This window comes from Fistularia commersonii, chromosome 8, assembly GCF_037954325.1.
Source record: "Fistularia commersonii isolate RoL2024-O1a breed Wild chromosome 8, RoL_Fcom_v1.0, whole genome shotgun sequence".
In the NCBI taxonomy this organism is placed as follows: domain Eukaryota; kingdom Metazoa; phylum Chordata; class Actinopteri; order Syngnathiformes; family Fistulariidae; genus Fistularia; species Fistularia commersonii.
The window spans coordinates 12,245,001-12,271,593 of record NC_141291.1 but is presented as its reverse complement, the minus strand read 5'-3'; the positions used below and the strand labels follow the sequence as shown (position 1 = coordinate 12,271,593).

Below are 26,593 nucleotides of genomic sequence, written 5' to 3'. Positions count from 1 at the left end.
AGACTGCATGGAATGCTAGGACTGGTATTTTATCACCTTTTCAGTACTGAATGATTGAATGCTTATTATTCTCTTGAGTACGGACATGTTTTTAGAAGTGTTACGACAGCAACAATAAGCCCTAACGCATAGTAAATTCAGTTCAAATGTTAACTCAACTGCTAATATTCTGTTCAGATTAATGCACAAACTTTTTTGCTCAAGCACATCCGTGTATATTACAAAACTGAAAAGAGCCCCAGGATGAAGAGCCACTGCCATCTCTACCCTCTGACATCTTTTAGCCAAAAACAAACCTCCCCCTAAGTTTGGCCTTGATGGTTTAGAGCAGGGAGCGCTTTTAAAGATAAAGTTCTGAAACCGACCATGCACAGGATTACTACAGACTTTAAATCCACCTGGTTAATGCCTCCTGTTGGTATTTCACCGAGCACACTGACACAGCCCACTCAGCTTATAGCAAGTAATTAACAGCGTTTTACTTTGCTCGGCTTGTGTCTTAAGATAGAGAATAAAAAGTTGTAATAGGTGAACACTACTGGCTTGACCAGGCAGATTAATGGGGATGTTAAGATGATTTTGAATATCTGAATATTCTCTGTGTTTATTTGGTATTTTATTTATTTATCATTGCAGCAGAGATACGTTGTGTTTGTCTATAAAAACATAGAGCGTGTGTGTTTCATCTACTTATTTTCCAGACAGTGTTCCATGTGTCTTCTTCTGTACTTTTATCTGGCCCCAAACTCCCAAACAACACCGCATCCCCAAAACAAGCATGCAGATTAGTGAAAGCGTAAAGGGAGACTGCTTTCATTTTTTTGTATTGATGGTACTCAAAATAGAGCTTTTCATTGACAACAGTATGGGTGTAGTAAAATGGAAGCATTCAGGCGGAGCCTTTGGAAAAACTATTAGCAGAAGAAGAATCAGTTTCCCTAAGAAGCCAGTTGAGAACCCAACAAAATTATATTTATGGTATGCGTAAAAGTTATACAATGAATTATATGGTTCTAATAAGGCTGGCTATCGTCTGTTGTTGTATAATGAGGAATGAGTAATTAAGTATTTTAGACATTGCCATAATCCTGTCTTGTAAAATGATGTAATTAGAGATGATACATGCATCCTAGTGGCTTTTTTTAATAGGCCGTGTCAATGAATTATGCAAAATGCAAATGAAAGTTCATTAAGATCTGAGTTTTTCTTAATGGACTTTTGAGTTAATGTTAAGCCTTTTCAGAGCTGGACTTTCTCGGGCCATGGACCCATCCGCTCTCGCATGATTCAATAAGATGTTCTCGATCACAGTCTACCATGTTCTCTGCACCCGGGCACCACATCAAAGAGACATTCTGGGTTTGTTAAATGTGCTCAGAGTGAAGTTTACATGTCTTTTTCAGTCACTCCTGTCTTGTGGTATGAAGTCTTTGTAGCTATTTCAGTTCTGTGGCAAGGCAAACAGTGTGGTGACATCTTCACTGCCCTCCTCATATAATTTTATGCTCTTTCAGATAAAATAACCATTCCATTTTCCAAAGGCAACGCAAACGACACTGTCACTCTGGATTTGTTGGTTACCCACCTCACTGGACATACTGTACGCTACAGTCATTTGAGGAACTTAACTGTCAAAGTCTTTACACTGCCTCATCATTCAGTTATGATATGAATCCCCTACCCTGCGCTCAGGGTCGCAGGGGTCATTGGAGCCTGTCATTAGGCGAGAGACAAGATTCACCTTGGGCCGGTCATAAGTCAGTCACATCGTCACATACACAGACATACAACCATGCACGCTCTCATTTACACATCTGAGCCAATTAGGATCTTCAATACACCTACGGCATGTTTTTAGATTGTGGGAGGAAATTAAAAGAGAACCTCATAGACATGGGGAGAACATGCAAACTCCTCAAAAGAAGCGTTGTAGTGTGAATCAAACAAGGGATAAGTGAGGCAGAAGCACTAACCACTGCACCTCCCTAGCCTTTTCACTCTCTTCAAAATGTAATCCTACCCTTAGCAATGACAAAACTACAACCTCTTTTCCCATTTAACTACATTTATAATGTACTTGCACTCATTTTTATGAAGCCAGTACTGAGTCTGCACTATTTCTTTGAGCACTATTTCTTCTACTTCTAAATGCTCTATACTTCTAGTTATTGGCCCTGAAAACTCACTCTACTGCATTTCATGGGAATACATTGCATTGCCTGAACGTATGAATGCTACTAAATACGAAGACATTTAACTTACAAACATGAGTGTATTTATAGAAAAATGTTAAAAGTCATTATAGATAGGGATGGAAAAAGTACAAAGTGTGAATCTATTCATACCTACATCATTTGTTCGGATAGTTTATCCATGAATTAAGAAAATAAATGAAAGTACTCGCACGTCTGCTTCTCAGGTACTGCAATGAACACCTGCCCTGCCCGCCACACGTCTACTGGTCAGCCTGGTCAGCATGGGAGCGCTGCACTGTGCCTTGTGGCGGTGGCATCCAGTCACGACGCAGAACCTGTGAGAACGGAAATGACTGTCCTGGCTGCGGTCAGGTATGTTGTGCATCAAAAAAACAGTCCTGCATTTCACTTCTTTCGACCCCTTCTGTTTATTGAGGGTCACAGACTTCACCATTTGGTGTGTTGGGCCATAACTTTCACAAATAAGAAACATTTTAGGATTACAAATCCGAGATGATTAATACAGATGTAGTAGTTCATTTATCAGATTTATTTCTAAGATCAAAATAATACCTCACACACACACATACATATACACACAGACACACACATATCATGGCTTTCATAGTGTTGAATCATAAGAACACAAAAAGCATTCACACACCAGCATTCAAACGCAACCACACACACACACACACACATACACACACACACTCACACACATGCGAATACCAAGAGGCATGTCCACATCAGAGATATTACTCTACAAACATTTGTGGTGTGATAAAAATAAGAAGGAAGAAGAAATATTTTTGGTCAGGACTTTGCAAAGGCCCTCTAGTATTACTGTGCTTCCTGATGTGTGCGAATTCCTCAACATTTTGATAATAATTTCGGTTCAGTGGGGTTATTTTTTAACTGCCTACTCTATTTAATCCTGGTATGTCTGCCACCATCATGACTTCCAAACTGTGTTTGAAGTAGACACGTTGGATAAAGAATTCAAAACCTTCCTGTCCTTTTCATGTTTATAGCACAGTGCCCACATAGGGAATTTCAGAAAAAAAAGGTACTCAATAAAACTAATATCTTGGGTTTAAAAAATTGTAACAAGGTTCATAACAAGAGTAACCACATAAAAAGGTGTCAGTATGCAGGGTTTTTGTTCTTTTCACTATTTTTAATTAGTCTCTATGCTTTGCTCATCTTTTCTGCAGTGTTTTTATTTAATTGTCTAAATATTGCATTTATTTTAATAACAATAATTCATAAAAAATATGAACAGTGTTGGTTTTAGCAATAAGACATTTGAGTGCAGCTTATTTGTACATTTTTATTAATTCATGAATTAAGAATTGAAAAACATTTGATTACGTTTTATAAAAAGCCCTGACCACATTTCTAATAATCTGGAAATGTATTCTACCATTTAATAATTTTTTCTTTTTTGTGAATTCTAGTCTGAATGCTGAATGAATGCCAATTGAGTTAGATTCATTGAATCTACTAGCTGTAAGGGAAAAGAATACCTGACAAATGAAATGATTGTAGGACTTTTTCCATCGCTGGTTGAGCCATTCTGACATTTGATTTTCAAAATATATATGGAAAATGAAAGGACAGACAGGCACAAACAACAAATACATCAGTAACTGTCACTTGCTTTTCAACATGTAGCTTCGCCACTATGGTCTGTAATTTAAAGATTACTCTCTATGTTTGTCCACCTCCTTGTTATGCTGCTTTATGACAAGCACTAAAGGTGCAGCAATAAATGTTTGAAGATAATGTTTCATTGGATAGGTAAGGAGAAATCATACTGATTGACACCAGTCTTACATAATGCTGTATAATGACGTATAATAATGCATAATGACGCATAATATTTTTATATTACAAACCGTCCCACTCAAGTCCCCGTGGCCTCCAGAATATAACAATACAAGCTGATAATTGACTATGACATATTTTTAGCTGCTAAGGATAGATGTATAGAACGAGTGACTTCCTGTAACGCAGCCATTTAGTGATACTTTGCTGTTATTTCTACCAGCACTTCATTTATATAAATGCGCATGCCTCCATTTAAAATGGCAGCTGTCAGTATGAAGTACTTTTCAAGGAAGTGTCTATTTTTTCTACTAGGATTCAAGTCAGAATTGAATTTCACACACTGTTGTTTCCTAAAAGGAAAGTATAGATTAGACGAATGGATCCTTATCGTATAGACAAGCAGAGAAAAACTTGTGCAGGAGATGGTTAAAACAGATCGTACAGATATTTGGGGAAGGGATGGTCCAAAAGTGATTGTAGACACAAAATGACAAAGAGGATATGTAAGGCCAGTGGGAAAACCTAAAAAAGCATGTTGCCATTACTCTGGGCCTCGCCTTCTCCTTCACTTCTGTCAGTAACATTGACACGGTCTTTCAAGGTTTCCTTTCGGCTTTCCGGTCTGTTTTCTGCCTGTATGAGAGATTTTGTTTGTTTCCTCACTTGAACTTCATCTTTTAAAGTGAAGCCCTGCATTTAATCGGGGTTGTCTCGCATTTGTTATTACACAGCGAATTCACTGACGCCTCTATGTCCCCCTGAAGAACTGCAATACAACAGCTCAACTTATTTAATATTCTCACAGGTTTTGCCAGATCAAACAACATTATATCTCAGGGAGATGCTTTATTTTAGCAGGGCAGCACACCATGGAGTAAAAAGATAATCATGACAATGACAGTGTTTTCTCATCAATAAAAAACACAAATTTTAATTAAAAACAGCAAGGTAGAACTATCGTTAATTGAGAAATCAACCATAAGTCAACAGGAACATGTCCAAGATATTTTCAAAATATTTGGATGAAATTGATGGAAAAATTAACAGGATAATGTTTTTTAAGCACAAGAAAGAGGCAATTTTAAGGTAAATATAAACAGTTTTAAAGTATGTCAACAAAATAAGAGTTTTCCTACATTTTGTAGTTGCTAATCTTATATTTAAATGTCTCTTTTGACATCAAATAGCTATCAAAAATTAAAGATAGTCTGTGACACGATAGCTCATTTGACAATACTCAATACATTTGTTTTATAAATATGTATAAAACAATCATATCCCTTTGAAACAGAGTGTACATGAGAATTTCCCATTCATATTTTTTATTAGTAAAAATAAACATGTGCATTAACCGCCTGAAGATCAAGGAGTGCCGCATTATTTTCTTTAGATTTTATTAAGGACCACCCACCCTTAATCAATTTGAAAAGTGTGATAGATTTTGTTTTTATGTGCCATCTGTCTTTGTTCCCTTCTTCCGGACAGATTCATGCTTAATTAAACAGAAGGAGATCTCGCTCTCTGTACCTCACATACACACACACACACACACACACACACACACACACACACACACACACAAACACAAACACACACACACACACACACACACATATGCATGCACATAAGACCTGAGTACCATATCATATCAGGGAATAATGTGGAGAAAAGAGCTCCTACTGAGCCCTATGGAGATAAATTCTTCATAACGCATCAATGTTGAATACATGATACATGTTCAGTATACATTAATGTTTCAGAACAGGTTGTTCTCACAGCTACCGCTCTGTGCTTGATATTGATTGACAGCAATTAATTGACATCACTTTCTCTGTTGTATTTTTTTTTATTCTTACATAACTAAAATGCTGGTATGGCTAACTTATCTCCTGAAGTTTATGAAAGTTATTAAACATATACATTTTGTCCCAGCACCACCAAACCAATTGGCCAAACATGCTGTAAAATAATTAACTGAGTGAAAACATTCTTGTGGTTTTAATTCTTTTTATTGATCCACAAGGCTTAATGCTCCTGGTGTATTCTGTTTTTACAGGGGGAGGTAAGCACAGAATTAGGCTGCAAGTTTTCTTTCATTCAGCCCACTCTCGATGCAAGCCCGTTCCCCTGAAAACACAATGTTTTCCCAACCTTAATGAGGAGTAAAAAAGAGCCAAGAGGATTTATTTCCGTCAAAACATTCTTTAATTCTGCTCACTGTCATTGCCTCCAGTCTCGGCAGTTTCATGATCAGGGAAGTATTTAGTCCTGAGGTGCACTGGGTTTAATTTTGCTGATGCAAAAGGCCACACAAGGTGCAATTTTATCAGTTCAAGGCCCGGCCATAGAGCTCCGCTTCGAGCTCACATCTTGGGACCTTATAGCAATATACTGCACCACTGTCTCCTGTGTGATGACTAAACACAGGGAAGCATCGTCAGTCAGCCTGAGTTGACAAACTAAAGAAAAGCTTTCCCCGTGCAAAATAGTACATGTTGTATACTGTATAAGAGACTTAGTCATTTAAACCAAAGACATGTCAGTTTAGATTCACAATTATATAAGAACTGTACAATAAATGAATATAATTGCTTGTTGAGTATTACCATTCAAGTTACCTTATTGGACTCTTTCATTGTATGTTCTATTAATATATATGATATATTGAGCATTCCGCAGATATCACAAGCAAATAATGCCTAAATTAGCCCTCTCTTGTTGTCTTGTTTGAGCCACAGGCTCTACTTTTTCATTTGTTTGTTTGTTTATTTTCTTATTTTTATTGTTTTGGTTTTTTTTTTCCCATTTATTTTTTCGTATGGCACCTTCAAGCAACAGCATGATCCGGTCTTTAAAAGTTATTGTCACCGTGGTGTTAGTGAAGCCTGTCGGGCAAAATGGACGTCTGTGCATCGATTGACTACAGCACCAATACTTAATAAAATGTTGACAGGGGCCTCGAAGTGGCCTTGGAAGGCAAAATGCTTGGTGTGCTCTGGTTGTTTCAGGGGTCCTACCTTTTATGACACATTATGCTTAATTGTCCCCACAGGAAAATGTGTCTTGGAATCCCTCCTGTGCACATCTTGCTGCTTCAGTTATTTTAACAACAACATCCTCTTGCTTCAAGCAAGATTGTTCAAAATACAAATGGAGCAAAAAGGACACAAACTATCATCAAAAGCTTTCACACTGGTCTATTGCATAGACCATTGACAGGAGAGGTCTCACTTGAAGAAATAGTTATTCAATCTGCAATCAGGATTGCCGAGTCTAAAATTTTTAAAGGAGTATCAACTTTTTCTCTCAGATCTCTTTAAATTAATAGAACCTAATGATTTAAAATATATCAAAACTAGATCCTGGGATAATTAAAGATTTCTCCGGTAATGAAAAGCTTATTCCTGAGCTGTTTGGTTTTTGACAAGACATAACTCAGTGTGATATTTTAAATTTGTTTTGGTATGTTGATGTAAAATAGGTTTAATGTATTTCACCAGGAATGTGAAATATCACATTGAGTTATGTCTCGTCAAAAACCAAACAGCTTAGGAATAAGCTCTTCATTTCCGGAGAAAGTTTTAATTATCTTAGGATCTAATTTTGATATTTTTTAAATCATTAGGTTCTAATAATTTAAAGCATTCCTGGTGAATTATATTAAACCTATTTAAAAACATTATTATCTGCTGAACTGGATATCTTGACTTTAGGCTTGGAATAGAATAAGTGAAATACAGAAGAACTGCTAAACTGATGTCAAAAGAGCCACTCAGTGATAATAATACCTGCTCATTTTCATGCAGGGGTTTTAGTAATGCAAAATGAAAGCTCAGTTCAAAATGTTCTGGTAGACTCATGAAATTTACGATCATTATACAAACCTTATACCATGAAAGTAATTGCATGCATATATTTGTGTGTGAGCGTTTGTGTTAGAATGCATGCATGCTTGCGTGCGTGCGTGCGTGCATGTGTGTTATGCCAGGAGACCTGTCCCTCGTCAACAGCAGGTTTTGTTATGGACCCAGACAGATAAGTCTGTTTGACAAAGTGCAATCTCCATCTCGGTGGACTCGACAAATAAGGCCACATGATCAACCATCAGCATCAGTGTGCGTTAGTGTGTGGACATATTGATTGACACTCACACAGAAACACAGACACATAAAGACATGCTCACAAAGTGGGAACCTGTCATTATATTTTGCCATTCATTTCCATACACTCTCCTTTCATATGGTGCCTAACCTTAATTACAGAAACTTAATGCTCAACCCAAATTCAAACTCTTAAGCCTTAGTATAAGTCTTAATGCTCAACAGCCATATATTTTCTCACATTCAGAATTTCCTTCCCACAAAACACAACAAAAAATGAACTGAAAATTCAATATATTTCACCCATAACTTCCATTCATAACATAAATGAATTATGGAGAGGTGCAGCCAACTGTGCTCACAGTATAAGGGACTGAGCTGCGAAGTGGCCAAGCAGAAAAAGCTACCGTTGAAATATTTGTTTACATATGTGCTTGTGATGAAAAAAGTAATGCAATCACAAGTCTGTATTTCAGATGAATAATTAAATCAAGTTAAATCTCTCTGTCTGAGTAAAACTCTCTCTTCACATACAACTTTTAATACCGTATCCTAGACAACAAACACAGTCATAATGTTTGTGAATGATAGTTACAATATATGTTGAGATGACAGTACATATATTGCTACTTTCCACTGAAGTTGACTTGGAGCCCATTTTCAGCCTCATTTGGACAGTTTTTTTGTTTTTCCTATGTGAACATACCTTCGTCTTGGAAAAAAGCTGCCTACGATTGAAGACAGAGGGAGGTGCGAGCTCCCATAATCCATAAACAGCCATTCACATATCCTATGATTATATACGTTTTACACAAAACACACTCTCACAAATCCGGGCCAAAGGGTATATCTTGAGTTTTCTTTTGCAGTCAACCTGGCTCATACAATATCTTGCAAGAAGACACCCGTGCAACCCTGTCTTACACTGATCAACCAGGCAGCTTGTTTATTTGAGGCAATGAAAACACAATTAGCGTCCTCCCACTCTGTCAGCAACACATTATAATTTTGCCCTCTCCAAGCAGCAGCCTGCTCAAGGTGTTGCATGACATAAAATTGCTCCTCTCCATTTGCCTATAATGCATATCACTGCCTTTGCCAAAGGGAGTTCAGAAATGAGTCAGAATCTGTGGACTAATTGAATCCAATTCTGTGTTCCACATGCCACTTGTCACATTTGACTGCTTCCAACCATGTTTGAGTTAATTTCTCTGAAATTGAGATGTGATTGTGGCAGAATGGGGACTGTAGGAGTTGTTTCCTGGCCTTTTATATGAATGCTTTTGGAATCTGTGTTCATTTATTTTAGCCCCCGCGCCATATAAGTGAAAATAAATTACATGAAATATTTGGAAAGCGTAACAAACGCAGTTTGGTATGGTAAAAGATTGAACAAATCAATTACATGGCCACAAAGTGTGGACTTAAGATGTGTAAAAGCAGCGTGGATGCCATTCGATGCAGTTCTTGTGTACTTGTGACTGCGGTCTCCTCCTCTGCTATTGTCTTCCTGTCCGCACAGGTGGAACACAAATATTCAGCACTCTCAGGCTTATGGACCATCTGTCTTGTTTATTTAAATGTTCTCCCCCTCTGCTTTAGTAATGTGTCTGTGTTCGTTTTACATGTTTTTATTGGTCATAACAGTAATGACGCTTATTTCACACGAGTTGATTTTGTTATGAAGCAGACTGTAAAAATGGCAATCCGAATGCAGAAGGTTTCATTTGCTGTTAGTCTGGTCACTGCAAGAGGAAAATTGAATTGACCTCCAAAGGAGATTCCATGTCCTCATCGTGCCTGCAACGGTGTCCTCCAGGTTCTCCGGTTTCTTCCCGCAGTCCAAAAACATTGAGGAGGTTAATTAGATAGCCTAAATTGCCCAAATGTGTGAATGAGGGAGTGAATAGTTGTGCGGTTTCTATATGTTGCCCTGTGATCAATCTGGTTAATCGCAGGGGGCCTTTCGCTGGTTGACAGCTTGGAAAGGCTATATTTCCCCCCTTTCCTCTTCCTTAAATACTATATTTGGATGCAAGGTTTGATCAGCTTCATAAATTTTTCTCTCAAAGCATATTTAAACCCCATAGAAGAATCTCCATTAAAAGCATTAAACTTCCCAGCAGACCACCTGATTTTTAAGATGAATCCAGTCAGTGTAACTTATTAGATGTACACTTGTCTTTTTTTCACAATTTGTTTACTTTATAGTATTAGAGTATATTGTCCAAGAAACCACCTGAGACATCGAATGGGGTTTAGCCTTAAAATCAGCAGTTATTTCCTTAAACCTCTGCATCAACACTAATCCTCAAAGGGCATAGTCAGAAATGCTTACCAGATAAGCTTCCTTAATTATTTACTGTGTTTGCTAACCATTAAAAACTCAAGCAACAAACACACAGATCATTTGACATTTTCATGCTATACGATTTTTTTTTTTTTTTCCGTCACTCCAGGCACAGACAGGGGACACTTAGCCCAACTTTATTGCCCTGTCTTTTTGTTATTGGCTGATAATCACAGCTTGTGGGCCGATCTGCGATGCATGATAATGTTAAATATTAATGTCTGGAGATGATTACTGCGCTTAGATGGAGAGAGACAGAAAGTGCAGTGGACATGACATAGAGCCTTAACAGGATTTAAATCTCAGGGTGTTTTTAACCTTGGCACTCCAAGAAAGAGAGGCAGAGGCCATTAGGGAGGGGAGAAGAGAGGAAAAGATAGAAACACGGGGTGATAGGAAGAGACAGAGAGAGATGAAACAGAGATAGAGCAGGAAATGGGAACAGCAAAAGGGAAAAGAGAGCTGACACAAAGGGAGTTATGAAGAGTGTGGAAAAACAAGATAAAGGTAGTATAAATATGGATAGATGGATGGAATGTCACAAAAAGAAGAGTGACAACTAGTGAAAAACAGACCTGTAGTCTGTGTGATGTTTAGTTCTCCTCTCTTTCGCTGACCTGGCATCCCATCCCGGCTGACAGATGTGCAAAAAGAAATTCTTATCTTATTTTTTCAAGATCAGGGAGTCATTCAAGGCCTATTCGGCATAAATAAGCGAGTAGCGAGGAAATGACAGTCATTTCACCTCCTCTGTATTTGGCCCAGACTCCCACCCCCTTATTTATTAAGCTGGGTCAAAAAGGAACATATTATCTTCAGCAGATGCATCATCAACCTAGAATATATTTTTGAACCAGAACCTCAAATGCCCTCTGGCTGATGGAGATGCTTGGAATATATTTTGTCTTCATACTTCGAGATGAGACTCACTTGTGACCTTTTTTTTATCTCCACTGCCAAAGCTAGATGCATATGAGGGAATCAGCTGTCATCTTTACCTTCCTTTTATTTTTCCTTCCAGTTCTACTTCATTTGCCTTCCTGCCTGTCCCATCTAGCACTCCTTCCATACCAAATGGTTAGAAATTTACTCCATCAATGACCTTCCTGTTTGGCTCGCTTACCTCTTGCCATCTTCAGCGAGGGGTCTAACAGGAACGTATCCTCCGTCGATATCTGCTGGCGGAATGGCAGATTGTTTTGAGCTGGCCGAATAACACTTGTTTAATGGAGGACAGATAGTGAGATAAACTATATGAAACCCTAATCGAATAGTTGAATGAATGGCTGCTTTGAAAGGATCATCTGAACCCTCATAAAATGAGATGCTTAATATCATAATTGTTCAGAAATTCCCTCTGCTGGGAATTTCAGAGCTGATTTTCCTGTGCTGTATCAAGTTCCAGAGGGACAATGCTTATTTTTACCTGGGTTTGTCATGCTTAGTGAGAAGGATAACTCTACCTAGATTTGACATGGTTCAATTACCTCCCTCTGAAGTGGCTTACCCTGACAACCCTTGTTTAACAATTCCCTGCTCTACTTCTTATTCCAGGAATACCAGTCTTGCAACACCCTACCTTGTCCTGACTTAAAGAAGACCACACCCTGGACACCATGGACACCTGTCAACATTTCCGACAACGGCGGACATTATGAGCAGCGTTTCCGCTACACTTGCAAAGCTCGCATCCCAGATCCCAGCCTGTTAGAGGTGGGCAGACAGAGAATTGAGATGCGCTACTGCTCCAGCGATGGATCGACTGGCTGCTCCACAGATGGTGAGTGGAGAGTCAAAGGGAGAGACTGTTTCTTCTCCACATCTGGGAGTGTCTTTGTCAAATGATTCCAGCTGGTTTTTCTGCATCTCTACTATCTAGTCACTGCGAAACCTAAAGCATTCCTTCTCTCTATGTTGTTCATTAGAACTTTCTTTCCTTGGCAGCTTTCAAACTTTTCTCCCCTCTGTTAACGGAATGTCATTTTAATCAGCTTTCGTGTACAAACTTGAACACATCCTACTTTATCAGTGGATCAAAGCATTAGACTTATTAATGAACTTCCAATCCTCAAAAGTGATCAGCAGTTTATAAATAATTTCAGTTCCCGCCTGCGCTATCATCCACACTCACATACACAAAGAACTTCAGAAATAAACACAAGATACCGATACTCAATTCACTTACAGTCAAGCAAAGATAAGCTTTTCCCCTGTGTCTAAGTTAGGCAACCACACAGTCTGTCAGCCACACCCACTAGTGAATTAAATGCTGTAAACGTTTGTACAAACAGGTTGTTAATTGACAACTTGTTTATGTTGTCAAGTAGAAGGATCCATATTAGTGGGGAGCCAGGCAAGGTGGCACCATGCCACAGCAAAGAGGCTTCAGACACTGATGCCACAGTTAAAGTTTGTTTATGACATGGCTCACCGCCTTAAAGGAAAAAGCAGATTTTTCCTATTAAGCTTTGAGAATGTTGCGCCTGGTTCACTTTGAGCTCATCAGAGTCTCGGGGTGGTCTGTCACCACACCACTCACTTGCCTTATGCTGTGGTAATCACCAGAGTAAGTGGTAATGTACACTGTCAGCGAAGGTTTCGCTCTTTTGATCTCTCTCCTCTTCTAATTTGTGATTATACGACTCCAATACTGTCACTGATACAACTTGTCCTCAAAACATTTCGAAGCCGACGCTTAAATGTTCCTGAAGGTTTTTAAAGAAGCAGCGTAAGAAAAAGCCTGACTCAAATTCTCAAGAGGAGTGACAGGCATCAAATACATGAACGAGCAAAGACATGGGCTCTAATTGGGCTGTCTGGTTTCTGATCAGTAGAATAAAGTAACAGTCACAATGTGCTTCATTAGAGGTTGTCGCCTGCAGCTTGACATTCAACTCAGTCTTAATTACAATAATAGAAAAGAGAAAACTGCAGATACACAAGCCACATTTGGCACAAAGTCAGTACAATGTGTGCGACGTGAGCAGCCTATAGTCCACAGCTGCCAGGCAATGATATATGAGCTACATGGTAAAAGCCTCAAATCCCTTCAGCAGTCGGTTCAAAGACACGCATACCTTTACCTGTTGACTGCCATATGGAAAAATATGGGAACACTGTTTATTCTATGTTTTCATCCATTCATCTGCTGTCTATACTACTCATCCTATATGCAGGGTCGCAGGACTGGTTGAGCCGATCCTGCTTGAAATTATTATTACTGGATGTAGGACTGATCTATAGCAGGGCCACAAATCAATGCATCCAACCAGTCATTAGTCATGAGTCTTCAGTTAACCTGATGACAATTTTTGGACTGTTGTAGAAAACAAACCGTAGAAAGCCCAGCCGGTCACCAGGAGGCCTCCTTTAACCAGTGCAATTGAACGAGGGACCTTTATGACCATAATGTCACCAGGTCACCCTTTATTTTAAGACAAATTTTGTAGAACTTATGCTCCTTGTTTTAAGTTAAGACATCTCTAAAACAATGGTTTTATCTCTATAGTTCTACAGTTGTAGTTTTAAAGCCAGTTGAAGCCAAATTTCATCTTAGACAGTCATTCTCAAAGATTCATGGCATTTCATGACAGTCACACTTGTCTTCCACACTTTCCCCAAATGAAAATTTAATTGGATTTGACTAAGATAAGAGTGATATCACACCAGGAGAAATTTGGTTTGACTTTGCATCTTGCCATCACATACATACCACTCTCTTGTGAATAAAACAAAGTAATCAGATATAACTGGGATAGTAGTTTGGATTGTGTGCTCACAGCATCCTTGCACTATGTGGCCTTTCTGTGAGGAGCTTGATGTCTTCTTCATGGGTCTGTAGAGGGTGAATGTAAATGCAACTGGGTTTTTGTCTCTGCACTGTAGTTGAGTAAGTCATCTGACTGAAGGTCGACATCTGGGGTTTTCCCCAGTCTGGCTGAGATGGATTGAATCTCCCTGTATCAGTATGAACTAAGTGGTACCCTGACTGAATGTGTCATATACCTGAACACATTTCAAAAAATATTGGGTTAAAATGTAGATAGTAAAATAATCGTTAATGCAGTATTAGGAAAAAAAAATGACTTGGTGTATGAGGTCTGTACTTGCTCCTCTCTTCTTGTCCCATGCTGGCAGTTCATCTCCAAACTTCAGTATGATTCACGTCTCAGAAGAGTTTGAAGTAATAACTGTCGAAAAAAGGGGTTTGAGTCCTATGATGTACTTCCTCATCTCTCGTGTTATCAAACTTCCTATCCATCTGCTTGGGGTTGCCATACGTTTTTGTTGGATGTGCAAGCATTTTTCTGAGATATCTTCCCATCATATGTTTCTCATAGATGTATGGCTTGTTCAGTCCTCTGGACTTTAATGCATGAGGCCATTTAAAAGTAGTTGCTGTGTTTGTATCAGACTTAGTATCTATGGATGTCTAAAATATAAGATAATCAGCTGCCAGAAAAATTGCATCAACCAAACAGACTTTCAGGATTCACAGTGAGTGATGGAATTTCTTTGAAACATTTTGTCATCCAATTTAATTAATGATCAAAGCATTCCACCTTTTGTTTTCCCATTTTATTCATTAGCCGCCTCGCCATGCCACTGAAGTTGCCTCCCAGTTTCTCTGTAAAAGTGCCATCCTGCCTTGTTGCTTGTGATTGTCTTGGCTCTGCTGTGCTCAAGTTGTTTGGAACCTTGATTGTAGCTCTGGGCAACACAACTCATCTGCATGAAACATTTGATTATTTGGTTGGTATTTGTTGGTGCACGGGTTATTACAATAGATCTATGATTCACAGATTAGGAAATTAAATCAGAGAGAGTAAAATCATGCTTGAGGTATGCCTCTGACAAGATCAGCCTCTTTGCGGGTTCCATGGTTCTTTGCTTCTCACTGTCTTGCTTAATAAGAGCCCTATCTATCTTTATTACAAGATATGAATTATGATTATCCACTTTAACCAAGCATTTACAATGAGCTTTTTTCATCTTTGATACAGAGTTGTTGCATATCAGTGATCATAGCTTATGGTTTATGATGAGTTAATTACTTTAAATCTCTAAATTATTCAAAGACCTCCCTTGTCATGTCTACCCAGTGATATGTCTTGCAGCTTTTGAAGCTATTTTTCTTTCTTTCTTTTTTTTTTGTATATATGTCACATGTGTAATGGAAAACCAAAGATTTGATCATAAGTATTATAGCTTGCACTGGTAAGTCCTTTTAGAAGAACCTATTGCATCTAGTAGCAGACATTGGGCGTGTAGGAATAGATCATCATCAAGATTGCTAATCAATTAGAAATCATTGCCAATGTGAGATTGGATCATGTCCAAAAAATTGCAGCCTGACTCCATTTAAGCGAAAACAGGCCAGCTCATTTTGATCCCAGCTGTGTCTTAATGAATTGCCTGTTGGGTTTAAAATGTATTAAAAACAATTCCAAGTTATTTAAATGAAGGAAATATGTAGAAAATGAGATCTTAATGAATAGTCCATCACCAGTGGTTTTTCTCAAGCTGACAGTGACTGAAGCTGGTCCTACGCCATGAGCTTCTCTGGAGAGCCACTTCCACAGGCTGAAGACCAGATAAAGGCTCTCCTGCGAATCCCTGTTCTCACGCCGCCCCGCCCCTACAGCTTATTGCCTCTTTAAAAGAATCAGACAACGCAACAAACTTGCTTCGTAGGTCAAACACAATGAGGGGCTGACATGTTTTAATCACAGCTTGTAGTAAACTCGAACTCATTCAGAAGATGGCATTAACTTGAGTCAAGCCACACGTCCCAACCCTGGACCTTACCCCCAGGTACAATACTAAATAGAGAGGAATTGAAAACCTTCACTTGGACATGGAACATCACTCATTACATTATCAGTAATTCAATAATAACAAATCTTACCTCAGAAGTAATGCAGCCTTAGTATGTCATGAATTTCTCTTCTGGACAGAGATGTACTTTGGAATTTTATTATCAGAAGAACTGCAAAAGGCCCAAGGAGGAATCTGACAAGCATCCACTCTTCTGCCCAGTTTGTATAATTTCAACATTTTTCTTTGGAGATGGGAAGTTGTTGGATGCCATATTCTGTGTGGGGGCTGTTTTTTTTGTGCATTTTTCTATTTCTTAGACAATTTTGTAATCGTAGATATATGTTACTCTCTCTGTTCTCACATGTAAATTAGGCATGGGCAGCGGTCGCTCACACCTGCTTATATCTCCAAAATGAATCAAGAGATACCTCCAAGACAATATTATTGAAAATGTGAAAAGATGAGAAATGAATCGGTTGAAATAAGTCACTCGAGCCGACATTGATCTGATATTGAGTTTATACTGAAAAAATGTACCTTCTTAACAACCAGCACATTATTTCAGACCAGGAACAAAATGATAAAGTCAACAGATAAATTGTTGGGACAGACACTGCACTTTCTCACTGAAAATTAACTGTCATCGAGGACTTTATTAATGTCACACTCAGGAAACTGTTTATATTTGTTTCTTAAGGCACAACATTCTTATTCTGTAAAGTCAATTTCAGAATAGAATTCATAAGATGAATCACAGTTTCAATTGTAATGATATTTCGATCTAATATTGCAATTATGTTAATACAAATATTTGAATAATGATATAATGCAGCCAAGAGTTATGAGGCCATCGATGCCATTCAGTTTTCTACAGAGGGTTTTTTAGAGCCAGTGAGTCACAAATCACATGTCTAGTCAATAGCTTAATTATATAGCCATTTGCAATTAATAAAAAGGAAATTGATCAATTTAATGCTTTCAAACCTTATGTTTTCAGTTTTGATGTTACCAGAAAATGACATATGGGAAAGCCTTAAGACTGACAGATGACTGACAGGGATATTCTACTGCTGCTCTGGCGAAGTAGATAAGTGCATGGCGAGTTACCAACAAGCCTACTGTAGCTTCAAGGAACTGTCACGTGCATTTTTGGCAGGATTCAAATCAGCAACCTGCTTATAGAGAATCACTTTTCATCGGCTTTTAAGGTTCATTCGGAAAACTCGTCATTCTCATCAACTTTAAGAAAATTAACTGCATAAATGGGCCTTTGTAAACAATAATTTTTGTAACAATGCCGTGGCTTAACAATGTGTTTGCAGCCAACCGAAGTTGTTTTAATCTGCAACTCCACAGAGATATAAAGCGTTATTGAGTGGAAAAAAAAGAACTGGACAAGATGAAAGACATATGCCCAGAAGGTTGGCATAAGAACTGTTAAATGACGGCTTCATTTTTTTCCCAGGGAGAGACTGTATCGTTGCAGCGGGCTGTTGTGTTTCACTTCAGCTGATCTAGTATCAAGGCCAGGACCTTCTCATGGGCAGCAGATTAGTTTCTCCAGCACTGAAGCCAGGAGCAGAGAGTGAGTCGACACATGACATAGCTAAGGAACAGTTGAGGGATGGCAACTATTCTACTTTCCCCATTGTCTGTCAGTCTTTCCCTGGGAAATCCCTTGTCTGTGTCCATCCCACTGCTTATCATGAGTAAAACAGAATAAGCTAAGCTAAGTAGGCATAGTTTAGTTGAATTATACATGAAGTACAAATGACCACAATGTGTCTGTTTGACACTAAACAATTTTTTTGTGAATTAAACTCTGAGCCACAGAGTCCTAACATCTACATTTGGATTAGTGGAACGATATGATGCATAATGTACATGTTGGTGATGGGTCTCGAAAGTGTTGTCCATGCAGAGAAATGTGTACAAGATTAGACTCCTTCAGCATGAAGTATCCTTCTGAAATAAAGGTCTAAAATGATTGGAGGCTGGAGTGGATCCTCTTGGGGTTTGAACGCAATGATGAAGAGGGGGCAATGTGTGGAGGAGGAGGAACGCTCACAATTACCACATTAATATATAATGGTCCAATTTGTTTAGTCCTCTCTTCTGCTCCTTTGGTCTATCTCTCTTCTTTTCAGTTACAGCTCTGGTTTCCACTCAGTTTTGTCTTGCTTTCTCTTGCTTGCTAAATGGTGATAGTGCCGCATCAACCTGCTGCAGATGTTGTTAGCCCATTAAATGAGAACATTATAATTTGTTATCCCTACCATTAGATGGTAGATGGTTTCAGCTTGAGCGAGCTACGTCTACACACGCACACACACACACACACACATATTCTTGCACATGTAATATATATATATATATATATATATATGTGTGTGTGTGTGTGTATATATATATACATATATATATGTGTGTGTGTGTGTGTTTGTGCGTGTGTGTGTGTGTGTATGTGTGTGTGTGTGTGTGTATACACGTTACATGATTGTTGGTGAATTAAAATCATGATATGGCCAAACCAGAGTAAGAAAAGAGAAGAGGAAAAAAACACATTGGCAGTCAGTGAAAAAAAAAAGAACTTTATTGGCACAGAGTCACTCTGTGTTCAACAAGATTGCATGGAAAAATGGCTCAGAGCTCTTAAAAAGACCATAACAGAAGGTTTTGACAGCTCCCTCTAATCAGGCTTCAGCAGTTAAGATTAACGACGTACAAGAAAAATCTTGGGTTGCACACCTTTTAGTTTAGTGATAAGTGCGTCTCAACTTGCCTTCTCACTGCATTGTTGTTTTCTATCAGACCGGATGCAACATCGTGGTGAATGGCGTTGCTTTGCACGGAAATTATCAGCTAGATTGAAACTGTTTTTTCGATAAAAGCAAGAATCCTAAGGTTGGAAGAAAAGAAAAGAAAAAAAGCAATTCTGATTTTAGTATTTGTTGGCAAAGTGAAGTAGTCTTTGGACTTGGCTCATGTTTTTTGAAAGCACCCACCACTACAGCCTGGAGTACCAGCTGGTATTTAGTGTTGCCTGCGTGTTTGTATGAGCCGCAAGGATAGGATGAGTATAACTCCTTTCGTTTTTTTCTTCCCTCGTGATTTTTATTGTTTTTTTTCTTGTGTGTGACATGTTCACTTTAACGGGACACTAGTCATTATGGCATACGAGCACATATTCAGCACCTCTGGGCCATTCACCCAGAAATAGCTTTAAAAACTTTATTGTATAATTAAAGATTCTTTGATTATTCGATTCTCTAATATACAAATGTAAATTTAATACATTTTCAGGGTATACTTTGCGGTTATAGACAAACTTTGTCTTCGCATTAGCTGATTTTGACGGATTTAAAAAAGCACATCAAAAAATTGCTTCAGGCTGCATGTGGATTATCATTCATCCCTTTCAACACTGAATACATAAGGTATCAATATCATGTTTAATGCCAATGCATTAGCATAAAATTGTCAATCATAAGCTTGAAATCACACAAAGTTAAGTTCTATTGCTATAAAAACTTGGTATATAAAAATTCTTAGGTTCACTTGTGATAACCGATGTCATTGAAAACTTGGCACCCTGATTGTATTTGGAATGTGCAGTTAGTCGGAAACCTATTTGATTTAAAGTTAATTAACGAGAACAAATGAGAAATGCAACCACAGAGAGAGACCATTAAGACCTGCCAAAGCCACAAGGTAAACCTAAACTAGTCACATCAAGGGTATGAGTCTCCAGTTGTTGTTTTATTCAAATCCCTGTTTGAAAAAAAAAAGTTCCAAAATGTGTGGCAAAATCAAAAGAAAGTCAAATAATGCTACTTGTATTTGATTAGTTTTTGATCTACAGAGTTTGTTTGCTCTTGTTGTTGAGCAAGCACTGCTGTGTTTGTGAACTGACCACCTTCCCTCACACTCTTTGGAGACCGGGTCATAATTGCACTCCAAGATTTGTCCTCATTGGCACATTTACGAAACTTTCACTCCGGGTTGCAACTTAAACAGCCATCACTTGGTAGACCTCAGGAGTGCTTCAAGATGACTGTCATACTGTTCCCCAAGACACAAAATGAAGCGCCTAATTTTATGCTTTTGCACAACACACATAATGCACATACACTTTCTAACACACACAGGGGATGTGCTGCTCTAAATCTAGGACAGGGTTTCGGAAGTGCTTTTTTAGTTGTCTGCCCTAGTGTGGTCTAATATTTTTCTGTTCTGTTCAATGCATCTGTCCTTCATCCTGAGGTGAGATAGCTCTTCCTCTCTTGTATGTCTCCCTCAAAGCATATATTCCTCTTCTGTTTGCAGATGTCACTATCTCCGCCTGTATCCGTCTCTTTCCCTCCCCCTATCCTTACCTCTCACCATTCGAGGGACTCTACAGTTGCCGAGACATACCATTAAATTGCACAGCATTGCATATGTCTGTGACCTGAGATTACCTCGTCGTCCTTCTCCTCAACTCACATCTATGTTAAACTTTGTTTACGGTACATTTTGCCTTTGATTCGGATGAGAAATTGAGCAGCAGAAGGGAAGGAGTTTTTTTCATTTTCATCCCCTAGTCTGTTTTCAGCAGAGACTATTGGATGCTACACTGAGTCCTCCTTAGTTTGGTGTCAGCCCAGCTTGTCAGGAGAACAAGGATTAATTCTCTCGGACTGGGTGTTATTCTTCTGCAAATCAATAGATCCAGTTGCTAACTGTTTGAGAGGGAGGGCACCGTGCTGTTTGTTTTGGCGATGGGAGGGCAGCCCCTGCAAAGTAGCATTAAAAAAACAGTGAACAAGACGGGAACATTTTATCAGTATACGCTTTTATACACCAAGCCAATACAAAACTGCTTTGTATGAAATATAAAAAAAAACATGATAAAAAGACAGAATTGTTGTTCGTATTTTGACATAAAAGCATATGTTTACATTGCTGCCAATTTTTTCTAGGGGTGTGGCTGTAAGCTTAGGAGAGGGGCGATTATGAAGCCATCCAATGCCATCAGAGCAGTTCAGTCTCTCGGGCTTAAGGGGGCTTGATAAAGAGTATCAGGTCGCAGTGGCAGGCAAGACTCTCCGTGCCTCAGCCTGCGTAGAATCGATAAAAAGCGGGAGCCTCAACGGGTCTGTCAGCATTCACGCTGGCTTGATGCTGGGGTGAGGCGGCCTGTGCACTACCAAGGTCGGCCATATTTATGAAGAGGTTGAGGATTTGCACCAGGTAAACACACTGTCTTCTTCCTCAGAATACAAAGTAGGAGTGGCACAAAAACTGTCTGTGAAATGAGCGTGCTGACAAAACACAGAGGCCGGGCTGTAGGATCGGGAGGGTAAGATAGAGACAAAAAGCAGGAGGAGGTTAATAGAAAATAGACAGAGAGGAAGAGGAGGAAGTCAAGAGGCCGTGCGCAAGATGTGGTCGTAATGATAGCAAAGATAAATGAGATTACAAGATTTTTGATTATTTTTTTTTTAGAATAAGGCAAGGCTGCTCCTGGCATGGTTGAGGGGTTACATCTAGGAATACAGATGTGCCACTGCTCTCCGTTTTAACAGCAAAGTTTTATCCTCTCATGTTTGAAGAAAATGAGACTAACCGAGGAAAAGGCAGAAATAAGAAGAAGCAGAGGAAGCACAACTTTAAAAGGAAGACTGGCATTGTTATCAGAAAAAGCTGATAATTGCCCATTTTGTTGAATGAGGGAATCCTCATCAAGTACTTGCATAGTGACTTTAATTTAATTGGAGGTGATTATCATTCACTCAACAGATGAGTTCTGTCCCATTCAAAAAAAACCTACTCTGTCCCTCACCACAAGGCACATTTCCACAGCTCTGATTAATGGAGGCGGTAATTGCAGCTTAATAGAAATTATGGTTTCATATTTCATTGGGATTCCTCTGTTCCACTCATTCCAGACAAGGCTACACAATTCAGCAGGGGGATTTCTGATGAATAAGCACATCCATGAGTTGACACCACACTCCTGGCTCTATCTTTAGAAAATAAGGAACAGCAGTTGTCAAAGGAGAGGAGGAAGGCGTGTTCGGAAGCAGAGAGAGAGGAGGAAAGGCAAGATTCTGGGACTGAGAGTCGGGACTTCGAATATCGGGACTATGACAGGAAAAGGTAGTTGGTCAACATGATGCAGAGAAGGAAACTGGATGTACTATGTGTCCAAGAGACCATGTGGAAGTTGTACTATCATGGTACTGACAATAAGAGAAATGGAGTAGGAGTTATCTTAAAGGAGGAGTTTGTTTGGAATGTTCTGGAAGTGAAAAGAATGTCAGATAAACTTATGAGTCTGAAACTGGAAATTGAAGTCCCTACTCTCAGTCTCAGACTCTTGCCTTCCCTCTTCTCTCACTGCTTCAGAACAAGCCTTCCTCCTCTCCTTCTTTGACCTACAGTACCCCAGTTTTCATTGGTTCCCTGTAGGTCATTGGTACCAATGGTGGTAGTTGTTAACCCGGGCCTCGGGCGATCTGGTATTATCTGGTTATTATGATTGATTCGCATGTTTGGTTTGGCAAAAGTTTTACGCCTGATGCCCTTCCTGACACAACCCTCTGCATTTGGCCAGGTTTGGGACTGACTCAGGGAGACACTGGCCCATGCCACCCTGCGGCTGCATTTGTTGCTATTATTGTTTACTGTTTTACATTTCACATTAAACATGGCATCTTGGTTAAAACAGTCTTCTTCTTCTCGTTTCGGCTTTTCCCTTCAGGGGTTGCCACAGTGAATCAACCTTCTCCATCTAACCCTATTCTCTTTATCCTATCTTGGTTAAAACAGTGAATCAATAATTCATTTGCAATTTACCATAAAAAATATACATTATATGGTCATTAAATCTATATCAAGTGACAAGTGGCAAGTCAGAAGTTTCTTTGCTTTAAGATGTTTCTTTGATTTATGAGTGATTAGCTGCTCTTATGGGACACAATATATATTTACAACAGCATGACTCACTTTCAGCAATCTAAGCCCATTTGGCACCAAACATTAAATGATATGGTCAAGTGCTGTTAAAAAAGCAAACTGTGAGAAGAGTTTTAACAAGTAGATGTGGCGTTAAGAGGGAAGCGTGAAAACAATTCCAATGAACAGTAAATCTCTGAGACATGAAAGACTACTTTAATAGTCTTGAATTTATTCATTGAACTCAGACATCAGTATAATTTTAGATGTTTGTCACTAAACAGATGTAGCCAATTCGCCCCTACACACTATGCATGTAATTGACTTTTCTGATTGCTTGAGAAAAATAGAGGTATAGAAGCTATCAATGCATTTTTTTTTGCTTGCAATGAGTCAAATCTTTAAAAATACGCTTTCCTTCTTCTGGCTTTCAGAATGGAGAGGAAACAGCTCCAGTCCTGGGAGGTAATGGTCCAGTTGTTCATAATCTCATTCGTTCCGTGTTTTTTTTCCCCTTTCTTTTTAACCGCATAGGTGAGGTTCTTCGCCTTGGAAGGATCTCCGGTCGGACAGTAAATGGCGGCTGGACATCATGGACCTCATGGTCTCAGTGCAGCCGAGACTGCAGCAGGGGAATCCGCAGCAGGAAGAGGACTTGCACTAACCCAGAGCCCAAGTACGGAGGCCAGACCTGCATGGGACCAGCACAGGAATACCAGGAGTGTAACATCACCCCTTGTCCTGGTAAGGGATATAATTGTGGAAAACTTGTGAGTCTGCATTAGACACTCGTGTGCAAATCAATGTTGACACGATACGAGGGAACCCATTTAAAATCACACACCCACACAAGGTCAAAAGTCCATTATTTAACCTTGTGTATGGATAAATATACATTGCTGTACATCATGCCGCAGCAATGTTTGTTTCTTGGTTAATGGATTAAGAATTACAGTGACAGAAATACTCTCAAGATCTTTGGAAAACACAAAAGAAATCAGTTGCAGATAAGAGATGTGGTGGAAACCTCAATTTAAAGCAAGAGTCAGAGTGACATTCCCTGTGGCATTCCGCTATGTAATTACATCGCTGGATAATTATCCTGCCAGCTATGGGAGGCCTTATTCTGTTGTGAAAGGCCTTGGGACAATACATTTTTCAACACTCTTAGTGGATGATGGCAGGAGGAGGCTTTCTAATTAAAAGAATACTCTGTTTGACAATGTGAGCAAGCTGTCTAAATGGAAATCCAGTGCTTAGTTTGGCATAAAACACACCTGGTTTCCAACGCAAGCTTGTCATCTCCAATGATTATTAATCAAGCACCCAAGAGAGGGGCCTTGGTGTCTCGATAAAAGCATGCATCGAAGTGTACGCCCCAGCACCCGAAAAACTTTGGTCATGTCTGCTGCTATGCAAAAAGGTACCAAAGAGGAGGAGGAAAAAGCCTTGAAGATTATTTTTGAGGTCTGCCAAGTGCCCGTCATCCAGCTGTTGCTAATAGCAAGAGCGTTTTTTAATGCTCCGATGAAGATATTTGGATAACGTCAAGCGAACGATCTCTTATTGTGTCTTTGCTAGATCGGTAGAGTAATATACATGTAAAAATATATGTATATGTATATGTATATGTATATGTATATGTATATACAGACAGTGTATAAATTCTTTAAGGACTCCCGGAATAAAAAAACATTTTCATCATGTTGATTAACAGCTCTGCTCCTTCGTCTCACAAAAGAACAGGTTTAAGCTCACTGGATAGCCATGAATACTAATGCCCACTCAATTAGCACCCCGTGAAAGTAAGATATTGTTTTGGAACATTCCACTGGAGCCGCTTTCACTCTCTAAAAGCATAAGTGCACTGTGAAGGAGAAGGACAGACAAAGTGCAACATCTATCTAGTTTGGATACAAATGAATCTGTGTTTTTCTTACAACTGTGCCCGAGATGAGGCAATCCGTCATCAAGGGCGAGGAATCGACTTCTGTGTCACCGCATGATAGAGAAATTACACTGAAATGACATACAGCATCATCAACTTCAGTTATACCAACATGGTGCTGCTAGCCATTCTGAGGTTCTCAAAAGCAATTTACAAGTTGTTAAAAAAGCGAATTACATTTACGATGAAGTGAGATTTTATCTGAATGATTGCCACAAATATTTACCTCTGTTGTGACTTACTGCCAAATACGGACCTAATCTAGGTGCATCATTTTAATCTCTCTCTATTTAGCTGCTCTGCTTATGTTTGAAAATGCATAGTTGAAAACATACACAAAGTTGTACGCATACTTGTAAAACCTTTGATTTAAAAAATTAACGTCACGATGAACTGATTTTTTATTTAGGTAAATCTGTGTGACGTGCCTGTCGCGTAATAACATTTTTTTGTGCTCATGTTGGGTTCAGTGGACGGCAGCTGGTCATGCTGGTCTTCATGGTCCAAGTGTTCTGTGACGTGTGGAGGAGGACATTACATGAGGACGCGAACCTGCAGCAACCCCCCACCAGCCTACAAAGGAGACATCTGCCTTGGATTGCACACTGAAGAGGCACTGTGCAACACACAACCTTGTCCAGGTCCACATACACAAACACACCCTCACACATCTCAGTGATAAGCAGCTTAGTGCCCTTATTCAGCCCCCGGTCCATCACAGGTTCATTGCCTATTTTTTCCGAGCTCTTTTGAAGGGTAGTCATGCATGAATAATGTGCTGCTGAGGGCATATATAAGCTCATACTGCACTGCATACTCATAAAGCCACACTGGTTGTGAGATGTGCTGTCATTTTTTGTTTCCAGAGAGTTGGTCCAGCTGGTCTGAGTGGTCCCACTGTGACTCCAGCATGACCCAGCTGCGTGTCCGTCACTGCGATGTCCTGTTTCCCACTGGAAATCAGTGCTCAGGAAATAGCAGTGAGAGCCGGCCGTGCTCTCCCGACTCCAATTTTATACCAGGTGATCACATTTACACAAATCTACGAAGTCACCTTTGTGGAAACGCAAGCTTTTAACACAAGTGTTATCTTGGGCACTCACGCATGACTTAATGCAAAACATGGAACACAAGCTCATATTACCAACCATCCACTGTATGCCCAAAGCGGTACTCAGTTCATCACCAAGGATCCTGTGATAATGAAATACGTTATTGATCCCTTTTGGGAACTCATATCAGCCCAGAGGTCAAGTTCCGCAACGGGGCGGCACCTTTGGGTCCACCAGGCATTAGTGTCTTACTGACATACTCGCAAGTCTGACAGGTGATTATACTCGGGCTTGAACCCGATTGCTACACTTAAGGGCAATTTCCGTTCTCGTTCTAATAATCGGGCTGCCATATT

The 26,593-nt window shown here is 39.4% G+C and overlaps 1 protein-coding gene across 4 annotated transcripts in view; it reads left to right on the top strand.

The window, feature by feature from the left end:
- sema5a (sema domain, seven thrombospondin repeats (type 1 and type 1-like), transmembrane domain (TM) and short cytoplasmic domain, (semaphorin) 5A) overlaps positions 1-26,593 on the top strand; it is a 117,869-nt gene that overhangs the window by 81,579 nt on the left and 9,697 nt on the right. For all 4 annotated transcript variants that reach the window (XR_015106530.1, XM_086151216.1, XM_086151214.1 and 1 more), the window contains 5 exons: positions 2,420-2,567; positions 12,033-12,258; positions 23,772-23,981; positions 25,656-25,826; positions 26,052-26,207. Coding sequence is in view for 3 of the 4 variants with exons in the window: in XM_086151216.1 (XP_086007342.1) it covers positions 2,420-2,567; positions 12,033-12,258; positions 23,772-23,981; positions 25,656-25,826; positions 26,052-26,207 (911 nt within the window). In the remaining variant the exon portion in view is untranslated. The remainder of the gene's footprint in view (positions 1-2,419; positions 2,568-12,032; positions 12,259-23,771; positions 23,982-25,655; positions 25,827-26,051; positions 26,208-26,593) is intronic.